The 16,005-nt window shown below is 36.4% G+C and overlaps 1 protein-coding gene and 1 long non-coding RNA gene across 2 annotated transcripts in view; both read right to left on the bottom strand.

The window, feature by feature from the left end:
* The window catches only part of LOC106142992 (uncharacterized), a 32,847-nt gene that overhangs the window by 11,992 nt on the left and 4,850 nt on the right, over positions 1–16,005 (bottom strand). The window contains exons 7-20 of the mRNA XM_060950996.1: positions 15,795–15,837; positions 13,509–13,635; positions 13,072–13,169; positions 12,278–12,352; positions 11,554–11,606; positions 11,158–11,345; positions 10,580–10,749; positions 9,772–10,002; positions 9,196–9,428; positions 8,682–8,892; positions 8,113–8,350; positions 5,959–6,106; positions 3,972–4,132; positions 3,235–3,446 (exon numbers count right to left, since the gene is read on the bottom strand). Of these exons, the coding sequence (XP_060806979.1) occupies positions 3,235–3,446; positions 3,972–4,132; positions 5,959–6,106; positions 8,113–8,350; positions 8,682–8,892; positions 9,196–9,428; positions 9,772–10,002; positions 10,580–10,749; positions 11,158–11,345; positions 11,554–11,606; positions 12,278–12,352; positions 13,072–13,169; positions 13,509–13,635; positions 15,795–15,837 (2,188 nt within the window). The remainder of the gene's footprint in view (positions 1–3,234; positions 3,447–3,971; positions 4,133–5,958; positions 6,107–8,112; positions 8,351–8,681; positions 8,893–9,195; positions 9,429–9,771; positions 10,003–10,579; positions 10,750–11,157; positions 11,346–11,553; positions 11,607–12,277; positions 12,353–13,071; positions 13,170–13,508; positions 13,636–15,794; positions 15,838–16,005) is intronic.
* Positions 6,319–8,104, bottom strand: LOC132902299 (uncharacterized). The gene is made up of 2 exons (XR_009657081.1): positions 7,611–8,104; positions 6,319–7,326 (listed from the first exon to the last, which is right to left on the bottom strand). It is a non-coding gene; the product is annotated as an uncharacterized LOC132902299 (long non-coding RNA).

Here is a 16,005-nt window from a genome sequence, read left to right as displayed (position 1 = left end):
AAATAATAATTAATGAATATTAATTTTTCAATGATACATTTCACTCAAGACCGAGCAAGCCAGAAATATTCAAATTTCATAATAGATAATATATTATTGACTTTGGATCAACTTCCAACCCAAGCAGGGACATATTTATATCAATTTCATTATTCGAATTCAAATAAATAATAAAATAAAATAATGGAATTCTTTCACCCGTTTCCAGGAACCGCCTCCCAGGAACCACTCCACTCATCACTTATCGAATAAAATTATATTAATTTAAATTAATATCGAAACCGATTCCCGCGCGTAATTATTATGCATGCGCATGCGCAAACCTATCGCGTTTTAGGCTTGTCTACCCCGTTATCTGGCCAGATTCCGTCTCCCAACCGTTCGCGACTGAACCCCACGGATTCAGCATCCCCGACCCCTAACCGATACTCATAGGCCGATTGAGATCGACTCTTTGACCGACTGATCCAGCCTGATTCCCTAGCTCCCGGATCGAGACCGTCCCGACTCCGAATGCCTCTTAGCAAACTTCCAAATATATAAATATTTTAATAACCTTTAAATTTGTATATTTATATTTCGTAATAGATAAAGATTTTTAATATATAATTATTTAATTCGCGTATCCCTAAACACTAACCTACCTAAGCCTTAATTTTCTACCAGCTAATCACGAAGAATGTGTAAGTGTGTAAGGAATTTCCGGTGTAAGAAATTCCCGTCTAACAGCTAAAGTCAAGTTTTCGGATGAGCTTCATCCTGTCCCTAGATACTACGTCCTATTCATACTCCTATTCCTACTCTCTGTTTGGGAATTGAATCTTAGCCAAAATTCGCTTCCCCTAGTCTGCTAAAACGTTGGATGGGTGGTCCCCTAACACCTATCACCCGTGTAGTTGTATGAGTTCCTTTGGGAAGGGATCAGAACTCATACGGCCTGTTTGGGTCTAGATTTGTGAAACGTTCCCCAAAACCCTCAATCCTTATTACATAAGAGCGTCGTTCGGACCGTTGACTATTCAGAATTTTGAGGTCGCATTCACAAACCTATATGACTAACTAGGCATGCCTTTCAATCGCGGCAGCCCTCCTTAGACGTCACAATCTAAGAATATTTTACCTAATAAATCCATCCAATTGCATTTGACACCGTTAGGCACAATCAGACAGATTTAATTCAGAATCTGAATATAAGCCCCAAAACTAAACAAATGAAATATTAAATGAAATTACTAGACTTTCTAATACCTGATTTAGTGACCAACACTCAGCAACACAGTCAGTCCAATCAACCCATTCATTTGACTTAATCAAATAAATGAATTAACAAAACCAACCAGCGCAAGTATTCACCACTCACTACAAAAATCACTTTACACTCAATTTGAAATAATGAACTATTAATTAGTTAATCAGAAGTTTTATAAAAAATTCTAGTTAATTATTAAATGACCCGCCCTAAGCTTTCCAGATTCTGAAACACCCAATTACCAGACTTCAGCCGTATTTACTTCTTTCTTGATTAAAATAAAACTTAACCTGATCGCAGTCCGTTTTTCGAACACGTCAGGATCCTTTAATTTTATAAAGGTGCGCGAGCGCTCACCTCCAGCCTCAGGTCCCGAATCCCCCTAGCATCCCATCTTCCGTCCCTCCAACATTCTATGGGCGTGACCTTAACTATGACGCCACCAACTTATTAACCAATTAGCGTCTCACACGTTTTTTGTCAAGCAAGCCCTTTGTCCTTGCACGGCGGAATTAAATATACATACATATGGTCACGTCCGCATCCCTTGCGGCCTGACAGAGCCAACAGTCCCGAAAGGACTGAACGGCCACGTTCAGCTATTTGAATTAAATATATTATTAGAATATTATAAAACTGATTTAAATATTAAAATATTTTTGTGATAAAATATTTGAGAATGAAATAACGTGTGCAAATATCTTGGACCGTTACAAAACTCTTTCACTTGCTCAACTTTTTCTCCTCCAATCAAAATATTACATGCTGTCATTTCTTTCTCCATTTCAAAAACCAGTGTTTTTGTTTTACTTACGTTCACTTTCATTCCTTTCTCTTTTAAAGCATCATGCATACAGTTTACCATCTCCTGTAACTCCTCCGCTGATGACGCCAGTATAACCTGATCGTCGGCATAGAGCAGACATTTGACGAGTAACTCATTCATCCTTAATCCACTTTCAGACTCTTTCAAATCTGTCAAAAAACTATCCATAAATAGGTTGAACAGCCACGGTGACGCAATACATCCTTGCCTAACGCCTTTCTCAATCTTAAACCACTCAGTGTGCGCTCCGTTTATCCTGACACAAGCACTCGAATCCTCATTTAAGGATTTCAGTGCTCGTATTAAGAGACTGCTCACCCAATGCATAGAAAGTGCTGACCACAATTCATTCCTCTCAACTCTGTCATAGGCCTTTTCCAAATCCACGAATGTGCAATAGACTTTTTGACTCTTGGCCAAAAACTTTTTGGCTATGCACCGCAAAGAAAATACCTGATCAGTACATCCCATTCCCTTTCGAAATCCCGCTTGAGCATCCCATATTTTGTCATCAGTTTCATTCCTGACTCTATTAATCAATACCTTAGCATACAATTTGCCAAAATACAATGACCTAAGCAAATTATGCAACAACGGGACCATACCAAGAATAATACTATTAATACCATACTATTAATGAAAATAATAAAAATATTGAAGCTTATTTACAGCCTAAGGGATGTTTTTTTGCTAATGTTAAGAATGTATTTATCTTTTAAGAGCTATAGAAACAATATTGCCGTCTTTTAAGCCTCAAACATTTGTTAATTGCTTTTCTAATTATGATTTAAAGGACAATATCACCAAAGCACAAAACTTAAAGGACATCTATCTCTTAAAATACGATAGATGGAGTAAATTAAACAATTTGAAACGGCTCAGCTCAAAAAGTTAATATAAATGGTCTTTTACATCAAACAGATTGATTAAGAAACAAAAAAGTTATGCCTATAAATCTGTAAAAAAAGTTTTTCGGCTCTCCTGAAAAACGGTGATTTGTCCTTTAAGCCCTTTGACATTTCCACCATCGATATAACTATCGTATTTTAAACAATGGGCAGGAATACACCAGGTCAATGACAATACTTCACTAGATATGACGCTTAGTGCTGGCTTTTCGTTTGAAACTGCTTACAAAAAATTCATTCAAACTCCTTACCATTTGCTCGAACGGTATATTCAGACGCTGCAGCTCCGTGTACAACTTCGCGGCATTCTGATAGTGCACGTTGTCGTCCGCGTTCCCGTGCAGCACGAAGAAGTCGTGACCCCTCAGGTCTTCGGCCAGGAGTGTGACGTCACCGGCCTCGTAGCCCCGCAGGTTGTCTTCCTCCGTGGGAAGGCCCATGTAACGTTCGGTGTACATTGTGTCTGGAGACAACGAACACTTTTTATTCATGTCTGATAAAGTATAAGAATAATATACGATACAGGCTGTAAACATTGTACAGTTGTCTATGGTGCGCCGGCGTTGGACATACAAGTGGTTATAATTTTAGTGAATTAAGTATAGAGAGTACGTTGATCCGTGGAGAATAAAAATAACATGGTACTTTTTATCAAAACGAAGTAAAATTAAAATGTACCTAGTAAAATAGTTGTTACTAATTACTAGGTACTACTTAAAATTAAAAAAAATGTTATACCTTTTTGTATTCAGGTAATGTACTTTACACAGGTGCAAAAAATGACGCATAGCTCAAACAAATAAGTCTTATTTTATCATTATTTTAGGCAGAGACCACATCTTATCACCGGCCAAGATACCTGCAAAATGATTTTTCATCAACCACATTCATCAATGTATAGATGCAAGCTCATCCGTTTAGTGTGCTTCTGACCAAATATTTTATAAAAAAAAATCAGGCATTAGTGACGAATAAAACCAAAACTCACTGTAGTATAGCCAGGAGGTGACCAGCGCGCTTGCAATGCCGCATCGGAACAGGTGATCTTGGTCCTTGATGAGAGTGAGCAAGGTCGCGTACCCGCCGTAGCTGTGTCCCCAGATGCCGACCCGTGATCGGTCTATCACTGGGTAACGGTCCAAAACTTGCCTATTAAACAAAATGTGGACTATTTTAACCTAATATCTTTAATTATATCATCAACGCTGAGATGGAACTATTGAAAGGGTTCTGCCCTTGGCCGTATCATGAGAGTGAAGTTAATAGAAAGAACAAAAAAATTACAAGATTCAAGGAAAAGTCATGATTCGATAAATAGCCGTAATCAGAAAACTAATATGATGTTGAGATAGTTATAATGACAAAGCAAGGAGTACCTGTGAAAATTTCCACCGAATCGAGTTCCGAATAGTTCTGGTAAAGCCTTTCAGGTTAAACTTAGTTTAATGATTATTGTACACTTTTTACAATATTTATAATGTAATAGGTATTTATTTTATGTGTGATACGGTAAGTAAACCTCAAAGTTAATAAACTGATATTATTTATTTAATTACAAAAGATTATAGTGTACATAAATGGCGTACTGTTACTAATTTTTATACATCGCTATTTAGCAATTATTATATACCTTTAAATACAACAACATGACACACAATAAAACGTACTATATTTATTACTAAAATAAAAGGAACTATGAGGTACAAGTGAAACAAACCATGTTCACCTCATAAGAATAGGTGAGAATGACATCTATTTATGTATAAAGGATATTAAAAAAATAACAATTCATACACCGATAAAATAAAGTAGTAAAGATAAAAACATACATATTTTATGTTTTATACATAAACGTGTATTTAACACGTTTATGTATAAAACATAAAATAAAACAATTTCGTATTACGTACGGGAGATGGAAAGTGCATTATTAGGTAAGTCATCTTCGGCGCGACAGATAAAAATACTGTAAAACACATGTAAGCGCTCTAAGTTCATTTTATGGGAGTGATAGTAAAAATATATCGTAAATTTATACATTTCTGATCAACATATGAAAATGACTTTCCTCTTCGGCGTTAAGATATTGGCATGCGACCAAAAAAATAGGAGTTCGATTTTCTCAGTAATGCACGCATGTGCGTAAGGCTTACCCACAAATAGAGTCAGAGCATCGATGGACGTTTCGATGCGATTTACGGAGCGGTTTAAGTATCAGTACCAGTTTGAATCATACTGCCTTCATGAATATTGGACCACTAAATAGTACAGAGAGTTTCTTATGTGCCATTGTAACCTACTCATTACCTTACATTCACGCGCTTGAAAAATTACTAAGAAATATTCAAAGCTTTTCGACGAAACAAAATATTCTTACTCGTATCCCACTTTTTTCACACAAAACTAAATATCGATACGACCAACCCAAAAATAAAACATTATTTATAGATACCATACAAAATGGTCTTAAAACAATGAAATCAATAATATTTTGCTTCATATACACCGTAGTTAATACAATACTTATAAGAAGTAATATAATTATCATCCTTACTATAATTAATTAAGTAGCTGCAACTAAAAAAAAATAGGAAGTAAAGAAATAAAATTTGTAAGCGTGTTTGTTCTGTGATGAAGATGTGAAACCGTTAGAGCACATTTCAAATTTCCCAACTTGAATAGACAAAAAGGAAAGTACGGTATATTGCGCGCTGTCGAGGCCAGAACAGGTACCTTTACTTATTTATTTTAATTTTTTGTGTTGTAACGCATTGAAAACACCTGAACAAATTTTTGAAATTAGGTACACAAATTAGCCAACATTTTGCTACTTGTAAAACGGTAATTTATTTGTCTTTCACGGCAGGAATTTTATAAATTTATAAGTATATTCACAAAATTCTGTTTCAAACAACAATTGAGAGCGTAGAGAGAGCATTACACAAAAACAAGTTACTAAATTATCTAGTACCTACCTTAGTATGACCAAGTGATCTTCAACCTCCACTGTGCCCAGGGCGTTGTTCAATGAGTAGAGCATCTCTTGTCCGTTGAGACCGGAGCCCCTGCCGTCGGCCAGCATGTAGATCACATTGCGACTCGTGGCCAAGTACGAGTGGTAGCCTGCATACATATAAGTACAAGAATTATCATGAAAGCCGTTGATTTGCCGTGTGGTTCCCGGCACCAATACAAAAAAGTATAGGACCACTCCATCACTTTCCCATGGATGTCGTAAAAGGCGAGTAAGGGATAGGCTTACAAACATGGAATTCTTTTTTAGACGATGGGCTAGCAGCCTGTCACTATTTGAATCTCAATTCTATCATTAAGCCAAATAGCTGAACGTGGCCATTCGGTCTTTTCAAGACTGTTGGCTCTGTCTCCCCCGCAAGGGATAATGACGTGACCATATGTATGTATGTATGTATTAATATGAAAGAATGCAGGCATCGTGGTTAGTGGAAATATGTAGTATCTACCGACCCAACCATTTAAGTCGTGATGTAAAATTACAGTAAGAAGAATTAGAGGAAAGTCACCAAATATGGAATACCATTTTGTTTTTGGGATATAAAAAAAAACTTCATATAAATTAAACCAGTTTAATGTTTTTACTAATCAGTCATACATTTATATGTAGTAATTAACAGCTTTTAATCAAATATATTAGTAATCAAATTAAAATCTAACACAAAAAACAAAATCACAAATGAGTAACCAAATATGGAATAGGTACCCATATATGGAATATAAGCATAAATCAACGTAACAATAACAAAAATGGACATTAATATCTTTGAGATCAATCAAATGAATATAACATATTGTGATAAATGAAAGAAGTTACATAATTACTTGCAAAAGTCACAGATCCAAGTATCAAACTCTGGACCAGCACAATCATAATGTGCCCAGAGCCCACACATCAAGCATTTAATCCAGCTTTCTCCACTTTTATCCATGGAAAAAAGACTTGAACAAAACATACATTCTGCATCAGCAGAGTCAGGACGTACTTGGTCCATCAACTCATCTTGTTCACTACCTTCACTAAACTGGATAACGTCTAGTTCCTCAGAGTCTTCTTCTTCACTATCATCCTTATTTTTCTTCGTTTGATTGTTTCTCTTCGCAGTTTTCTTCTTATTCTTTGTCTTGACTAGTTTATTTTCTTTTTCTTGTCTCTTCATATTTTTATCTTCTAAATCATTTTCCTAGGCACTTGAAAATGCTGTGCCGCTTTCAAATACCCCATTTTCTTTTCCCGGACGAATTTTATAGCTTGTGCCATTTTTTCTTCATCCCAGGTTTTTCGTTTGGTTGATTGTGAACCGGACATTCTAAAAACAAACATTACATATATTTTTTTAAAGAAAAAATAGCAAGTATCTATCATTATGAAATATTAAGACCTAATTATGGAATATTCCATAATTAGACACCCACGACTGTCCATATTTGGATTTTTATACTAGTTCAAACTCTTCCAAATATTTTTTCAAGTCACTATATTTTAATGATAAAAGATCACAAAATGGTGAAATAAACATAATACCGATATACTTAATAGTATAACACTTTTGTATACAAACATAACAGCTGGTTATACTCATTTATTACTTACCTTTAAAATTTTCTGCACGATAACAAAATAAAACACGCCTGCCACACGTGAAGCGTTCGCGCAACTGACTCGATGGTGTGAGTGCGATAGTTAGTAGACCGAATGAAACAGAAGATGGTCGAGTGTTGCATCTCTATACTTATAGTCTTAGAGAAATGAAGGTATTCCATATTAGGATACTATTCCATATTTGGTGACTTTCCTCTATTTATTAGTGGTATTTCTAAAACAGACGACAATGTAAACTTTGTCATATCTTTATACGCAAACCTGTTATAATTATTGCGGTACTCAAAAAATGATCAGTTCATGCAATATGCACGACTGGACAAATTAATCCTCAAAAAGGCTTATAGAGTTAATGCTAGAATCACCAAAAATAAACTGCCTATTCATATCAAAAGAACGCTGCGTTTGCGCAGATATGTGAAGATCAAGTTTCGTGCCGGTCGCAGTACCTACTACCCTAGCAAAGCCACTAGAAAAGGTATATAAAACTCACCAACAGTAAAGGTATCGAACACCGTGTTAGTATTAGGGCCGGAATACACGTAATACACCATAGGATACGTAGTCGAGTTATCATTAAGATCGATTCCAGGCGGGAAGTGCAGTCTGACAGGCGCTTCAATGCCGTTCTCTAAAGGCACGGTGAATATTTCACTGATTGGACGGATCTTATCCTGAAGACGCTCACGAACTAAGGTGTTGTTGTTCCAGGTATAGAGTACTGTTTGGCTCTAGAACAAGGAATAGATAAACAATATTAAATATATATAAGATGATATCATAATCATCATAGGCGCCGTCGTATTCTTTAAGCATTCGCGATATTTGACTAAAAATTATATCGTTTAGCGAATAGGGCATTATCGACCATAAAATTATAACTGCGACTCAGGTCCAATCCCCCTCCCTCCCCTAGCCTAAACTAAAGATTCAAAGAGACAAACATGTAAGTAATTAATAGAAATTTTTTGCTTTGATTGGCTATAGCCGCGGCCCAAGTACACTCTCTTCCCTTAAAAATAGTTACGAAGCAATCTACCGAATGATATTAGAAGGACTTACCAAAGGCTCCACAAGAAAGGTAGCAGATGGCTCGGTGTTAGACGAACACGTAATGGATAGGAACCTTCCGCCGCGACTGGCTGTAGCCGTGGCCCAGGTACACTGTCCCCCCTCAGGCATTACTATATCACAACTGATGCACACGTCGTTGGGGCCCGCCATTTGGACCTGGGAACGCCATTGCTGCCCAGGCAGGGTACGCGTGTAAAAGCTAAAATAACACATAAACAGTGACAAAGTTGTCATAATAAACTAACGTTTTGCATATTGTAAAATTTAAAACAGCAGCCGACGGCGGTATTGGTTGCTTGAATTTTGGTGATTTTTTTTTTAATGTTTATTACCTAACTCTTTTCAAGATATTGGTAAATATGTTAAATATTCAATTTTAATAATGAAATAATCATAAATAGATAGTTTAGTTGAATTATTCTTCTACTTGTAAAAAATACCATATATATAATTTAACTTAATTATTTCCATTCCAATATTAATTTCCATTATAGAAACTTACAAATAAGGTCCATTTTCGTTCATCCCGACATAATTATTGACAGTAGACGCGCCAGGTGTAATGGAGCTAGATTCCATTTGGCCGTTGATCCGCACAGTCAAATACAAATGCTGCCAGATCCTATCATCGGCCTGGGGCAGAGACCACCTGGTGGAGACGTAGAAGGAGCCGTCGCTGCTGAACTGGGGCAATGCGATGGGCACCCAACCATTGGGTTGGTCGCGGTGCTCTTCCTGAGAAACGAAAATTAATCCTGTTTATACTCCATTAGTCTTTTTCTTCCTCCTGACGTCTGGAAAGAAGTCCGGTTTACGCTTTTTGAATACGACCGTAGATTGAATAAGTCTGGTTTATACACGAAGCAACTACCATCCAACTTCCACAGTATGCAGCAATCGTGGCAACAGGAAACATGTAGTGCTAGGTACCCCTCCGTAAAAGAGGCGTAATTTTTATACTTCGTTAAAACATACAACAATTTTCCATAATGCCTATAGATGGCGCTCTAATCGATCTTCAATCAAGAATAAATAGATGAATTATTTATAATTTTATAATGTATAATAATTTCCTTACCTCGCAATTCATATTAGTGACATTACAAATCTGCAGCACAGTATAGTTCTGTCTCCTGTTAAGCCAGTGTATGGCAATCTCTTCGTCGCTTATCCATCTAACGCCGCCTAGAATGTGGTCTTCGGTGACGATGTCTGGTGGCTGCATGGTCACAAACGAGGTGTTGTTGTCTTGCACCAATGAGTTCAGGTTCACCAATCGGAGTGTCACTGTCGGGTTTGTACGGCCGACCTGATCGGGAAAATATAATTAGTGAATCAAAAGTTAGGACAAAAACATATAATCATACTCCTAACTCAAGGTAGTTAACTGGTAAATGGAGACGCATCTCGAAGCCTCGTCTTCTAATGATTAGGTAAAATATTGAAAAACAATTAGAATGGGTTACTTCTCCAAATAATACCTCAAAAGTGATTTGTAAAGAGTACGAGTCCTAGAGTGAAGACCGAGAGCTGACACCAAAAGGCAGACGCGGTAGAACACCGCAACACTGGGTAGACGTCTTCCGGCGGCACGGAGGCTAAAACTGGATAAGCCGGGCTCAAGATCGCCAAGAGTGATAGAAGCGGCCTATATCCAAGACTGGATCCTCAAAAGGCCACCATGATGATGATGAAGTAGTGAAGAAAGACTGCGTTGTTAGAGAAAGCAAGTGTGAGGGCGGAACGTGATTCGGCTCGTATATTTTTTCTTGGTGGCTCATGTTCAGACTGATTGCTCGAAGGTGCTAACAGATGGAGCGACTGGCGAGCCATGGGTTTGTCGTGGGATAGTTCTTATATAGGCACCTATTCAAATAATTAAGTACCTTCGGATATTTAAGGTCAAAAAGCTCTGGGTAAGGGTCATCAGGGTCGGTCTTGTCCACGTAATAGTAGTAGGAGTAACTCTCCACTAGCGTGTCGTTGAAACTGGCGAACGCCAGGTAGGTGCCTCCGGTGGAAAACCACGTGGCTTGGCCGGTGTACATCACGTCCTCTGAAATATTTTTATTATAATATATCATGAAATGGCCATAAGTATAATATTCATAATATAGATAAAGAGGAGCCCGATATCCCAATTGGCGTTAGCGTTTCAAGCGCATACGCATGTTAAGCAACCCTGGGTTGAATGACCACAAGCGACACAATTTTTTCTCGAGCTCCTCTGTGATTCAGAATGCGTGTTAAGCCGTTGGTCCTAGCTGTCATCATCATTACTAGATGGCAGGTCAAAAAGCCAGGTCAGATACTTTTAAAAATCGAAACAATTGCATTTCGATGTTTTATTTTTTTAAATTTCAAGATTCAGCTTACGGTTTTGTACTATTCCTATAATTTTGTGTTAACGTGGATTAAATCCATGACACAAGTTAAATACTAATAGGTTATAATTTTTACACACCTTCATAGACCCAGTCGGTATGTCCATTATATATGACGCCTTCAACCCCATCGTACGTCAGCTGTATTGGTTGCAAATAGTTCTCGGGTAAATAATAAACATTATTGTTTAGTACGTATGCAAGTGAATGGCCTCCGCCGAAGATACATAGCTGCAAGCGCTGGTGGTCCGCTATCAGAGTCGTGGTGCTGAAATTTGAAATAAGAACACTATATTTTTCTGTTGGTGGCCAGAACTTCCATAGTACTCAAATGGTGTAAGTTATTAAATAAAAACAAGGTTCTAATTCGTCTATTAAATATAAAATTAATATAACATAGAAAAAAAAGGTGATTCAATATTTGGGGAATATTTCTTTTTTCTTTTTTATAGAAATCATCATTTAGAGAAACTTACTCATTTTGAATCCCGTATAGAGAATATCGACCCGTTGTGGAATAGCGATAAACCTGTTAAAAGAAAAAAGCATGATTTTTAAAAGATATCTATATATTTTGATTGTTTTTTTTTTTTGAGATGCTAAGTTGTTTGTTTGTTTGACAATGAATTATTTATTAGATGGGTATACTGAGTATAACTGCTTGATAAGTGTAGCGTTGATGGGTCGCTGCTATTTGATAATCAGGTAGACAGATGATAAAATATATTTCGATTTTAATCACGGTCTGAATGAAAATATTCATTTTAAAAAATCTGAATTGGGCTTAGTATATTTATTTATCTACTTTAGTATTTATTACAATATTCACCATATGTTTAACCTATTAATAGATAAGTAATTATTCATGTATCTACTTAAACGTGTTCAATATATTTTATCATACATTCAGATAGTATTTTATCATACACCCAGATACATTTAATAAATTAACAACTACGATAATTCCGACACAGTTGCAGATAAAATAAAGACAACCTCGTTTAAATTGACCACTTCCCTGCACGATCCCTGCTTCGCGCGATTCGCTTCATGCTACACATTCATAACTCTTCATGCAAGCTTGTTAGGTTACTCTTGATCTGACCTTTGCCAGAACGTTCCCGATTTGATCAAGATACGTTCGGTTATGCTTTAGAAGTATTAAGTAACAAATAAGAGATAACCAAAGTACCAACTTACAGACTGCACTTCACTAGGAGCCAATATGTATTGCCTGTCTGCAGATAGGATGGGGTTGCTGGTGTTTAACTGGGCCTGGAATGAGAAAAAATACCTTATATTTCATAGTCTGAGCTCTTATTCAGTCGCTACTACAGAATGGATACACTTAATTTCATAAAACTGTAGCGGGAGCGACGATTCGGGCTCGACCGCCACAAAGATTTTTCGCCAGGCTAGGTTTTGTGCCTGGAGAACCCTGGATCCGACGATGTGGAGTCAGAGGTTGTATTAATGTTGTTAAATTAATATCGCTATTCAGCATGCGTGCATTATGACGTTGCTATATACAGACTTTTCGCTGCTATTGGCTCTCAACGCGACGTATTCTCGCTGTGGTTGATGGCGTGTGTCGTTAGTGATGTCAACCAAATGTGTGTCTTTTACCATTGACGGTGAACAGATTTTAATGAAGTTAAGGATTTTTTTGAGGAACTGAGGAAGAAGTGTGCTTGTTTTTGGCTCTATGTTTACGTATGTATTATTAGAGCTATAAAAGCTTTTGGCAAACATACGCATTTAATCACGTCTTAAACACTTACTAAGTACTGACCTAGAGAGGGCAATCAGTTAAAAAAACCTGAAAGGCCGCATTCAGCTGTAGGTATGTCTAATTGATGGAAATGCGACATGATATAATATAATAAAAAAAATATGACATGTTGCTAGCCTATCGCCTAAAAAATCTCAATGTTAAAAGGCTTAAGATTAAAATGGGTAGAAAGTATCCCGCATAAATGTGAATACCTACTAACCATTAATTCCCCAGAAACGAGTACGGTGCTGTTCAATTGTTCCACATCAAAAATGTATATTCCTGTTTCTCCTGGGATCGTATAAGTGAACTCAGTATCTGAAAACATAAATAGTAAGTACCTACCTAAACAATGAAATTCATCATACTTAAGACATTAAAGGCTTGAAACAAAATTATCTCAGTCAATATCTTTTTTATTTTCATTTGCTTCATACGACAACCTTGATTTTTGTTGTTGAAAGTTGGAACCTTAGCCTTTTCTTTCTTGGAAGGTACAGTAAGCCACATAGAAAAGTACCTACTTATACGATATGTCTACGATGCAACATTGAAATTCTTTTGTATGTAGTCCACTGTACATTTCTACATGCTTTTATCTACCCTATCCACTAATCACCAAAGTTCAAGCACCGTCACGTGATTCCTTTTGCTTACCAGAAATCCAAACGCCATTGAAACCTGACTGTGCAAACACGCCACCAACAAATTCCTCCAATGTGAACGGATTCTGCGCCGACGCAGCGGCCAGCGCCACGCTCAACACCAACAACACACTTCGTACCTTTAGCAGGATTAAAAATATGTTTAAGAGAGACCTTTTTTTAACTTTTTAAAGAGCTTCGTGTAAACCTAAGAACTTGACTCATCCAATCAATGATCATGGTCAAAAACGCACTATTCATAAGATAGTAAAAAAAAATGGCATATTTGTTTCGATGTTTGATTTGAAATGTAGCCTATGTCCTTCTCTGCATACTCCACATTATATGTATGCAAAATTTTATGAAGATTGATGATTTTGAGTGAAGAGGTAACAAACATATTGTCGCATTTATATAAGTTGGGATTCCCAGAATTTTTATGGCAAGTTCCAGTCGGCCACAACCTTAGCCTCCCTACAACTCAACTCGATTGACTCACGTAAGGCTTTAAGTAGGTACTGCGCATAAGTCTACTTACGCACTTGACCCCTGATGTACCCTTGTAATACATACCTAAGACTAATAACACTAGTTTACAAAATTCCACTTTTTGTCAGTTGCCGTGATTTAGATGGTTGATAGTGTTCACTTATGACTCGTTTATGTCAAATCTACCCTTAAAATTTTTCGTGCAGCTCGAGTTTCTTTTTTTATGAATTTTATCATTTGTGCTTATTTGTTTACCGATAAAGTACGTTTTTTATTGTATTGTAAATAATATCTAAAGTTTTTGCAAGATGAGTAGTTCAAAAAGATGTTGCTTAAATAATCCAAATCATTTTTGCTATATATGCGGAAAATATGTGTTGTTGTAAGTTATATCAGAGTTGGTGAAAATACCTATTTTGAGTGATTTGGGAAGCTCTTGGATAAAAATGACAAGTCTTGGGCTCCCAATTGTGTGTTTAAATCCTGCGTGGAATATTTAAGATTATGGAAAAGTGGTAAAAGAAGTGCCTTTAAATTTGGAACACCAACGATTTGGCGAGAACCACAAAATCATCACGAAGACTGTTACTTTTGTAGTGTGAATGTAAACGGTTTAAATGGCAGTACCCAAGTACTACTTGTGTTCAGCGTCCGGTTCCGCATTCACCTAACGTTTCAGTACCTGAATATGGATCTCAACCCTTAGAACAAGACAATGGAACACCTAGTACATCACACAATGATCCTGATTTTGAAGATATATCAAAAGAGCCAAAATGCTTTTCTCAATATGAGTTAGATGATCTTGTAAGAGACTTGAATCTTTCTAAACAAGCTTCAGAATTAGTGGCATCAAGACTGAAAGAAAAAAAAATACTTACCTCGGGAACTAAAATAACTTTTTATCGTGAAAGAGAAAAAGAGTTACGGTGTTATTTTTCCGACGAAAAAGATATTTCCTTTTGTTCAGATATTACAAACTTGTTGATGAAAATGGGCTTGAAACATTACAAACCAGACGATTGGCGTTTATTCATTGACAGCTCTAAACGTAGTCTAAAGTGTATTCTGTTACATAACGGAAATAAATGTGCTGGAGTACCTATTGCCACAGTACAAAGTTAAAGGAAGAATATTGTAACATCTCGTTAGTCTTGGATAAAATAAAATACAATGACCATCAGTGGCAAATTTGTGTTGATTTAAAAATGGTGAACATTCTTCTCGGTCAACAAAGTGGTTACACTAAGTTTCCCTGTTTTATTTGCCTTTGGGACAGTAGAGCTAAACTAGAGCATTGGGTGAGAAGAGTTTGGCCTTTAAGAACAAATATGATGCCTGGAAAGCACAATAAAATCCAGAATTAGTAGCTCGTGACAAAATTATACTTCCACCATTACACATTAAGCTGGGAATCATGAAACAGTTTGTTAAAGCACTAGATAAAAAAGGGAATTGCTTTTCATACATTTGCCAAAAATTTCCTCAGCTCACTATGGAGAAGATATGATGTCTGACTGTTGTTGGTCTCTGATACGCCATTTTCCTAAGTCTTCACATCAGAGAAAAGCTTTGAAACGAAGTTGTGTAGAAGCCAATGATTAATTTAATTTTTTAATAAATAATTTCTAATTAAATACATGTATTTTTTTCTGTTTTTACATCATAGCTGAAACTCAAAAACTAGAGCTGATAAAAAAAATATATTTACATATTTGAAATATGCATACCATATAAAGTTAGCAACAGCTAAAATTATTTTGGCAACAGATATACTGTAAACTAGTGTAATAAATACTAAAGAACTTACCATTTTGGAAGACCACCGTACGGCGGCCAGATCCAGTGCTCCACTACAAGACAGTTATCAGAAGAATATCTTATCCCATTGATAACAGACAATCTTCTCTCTGATAAAGATAATTAATCCTTGCCTAATTCTGTTGATTATGTATAAGTAATAAATAGTTATCAATCCAAAAGAATTTTGTATGATAATAAAATTTATTGGTGATTGAGCA

This window comes from Amyelois transitella, chromosome 2 (assembly GCF_032362555.1).
Source record: "Amyelois transitella isolate CPQ chromosome 2, ilAmyTran1.1, whole genome shotgun sequence".
Lineage (NCBI taxonomy): Eukaryota > Metazoa > Arthropoda > Insecta > Lepidoptera > Pyralidae > Amyelois > Amyelois transitella.
Note: the sequence above shows the minus strand (reverse complement) of the source record. Positions and strands in the feature narration are given on the sequence as shown.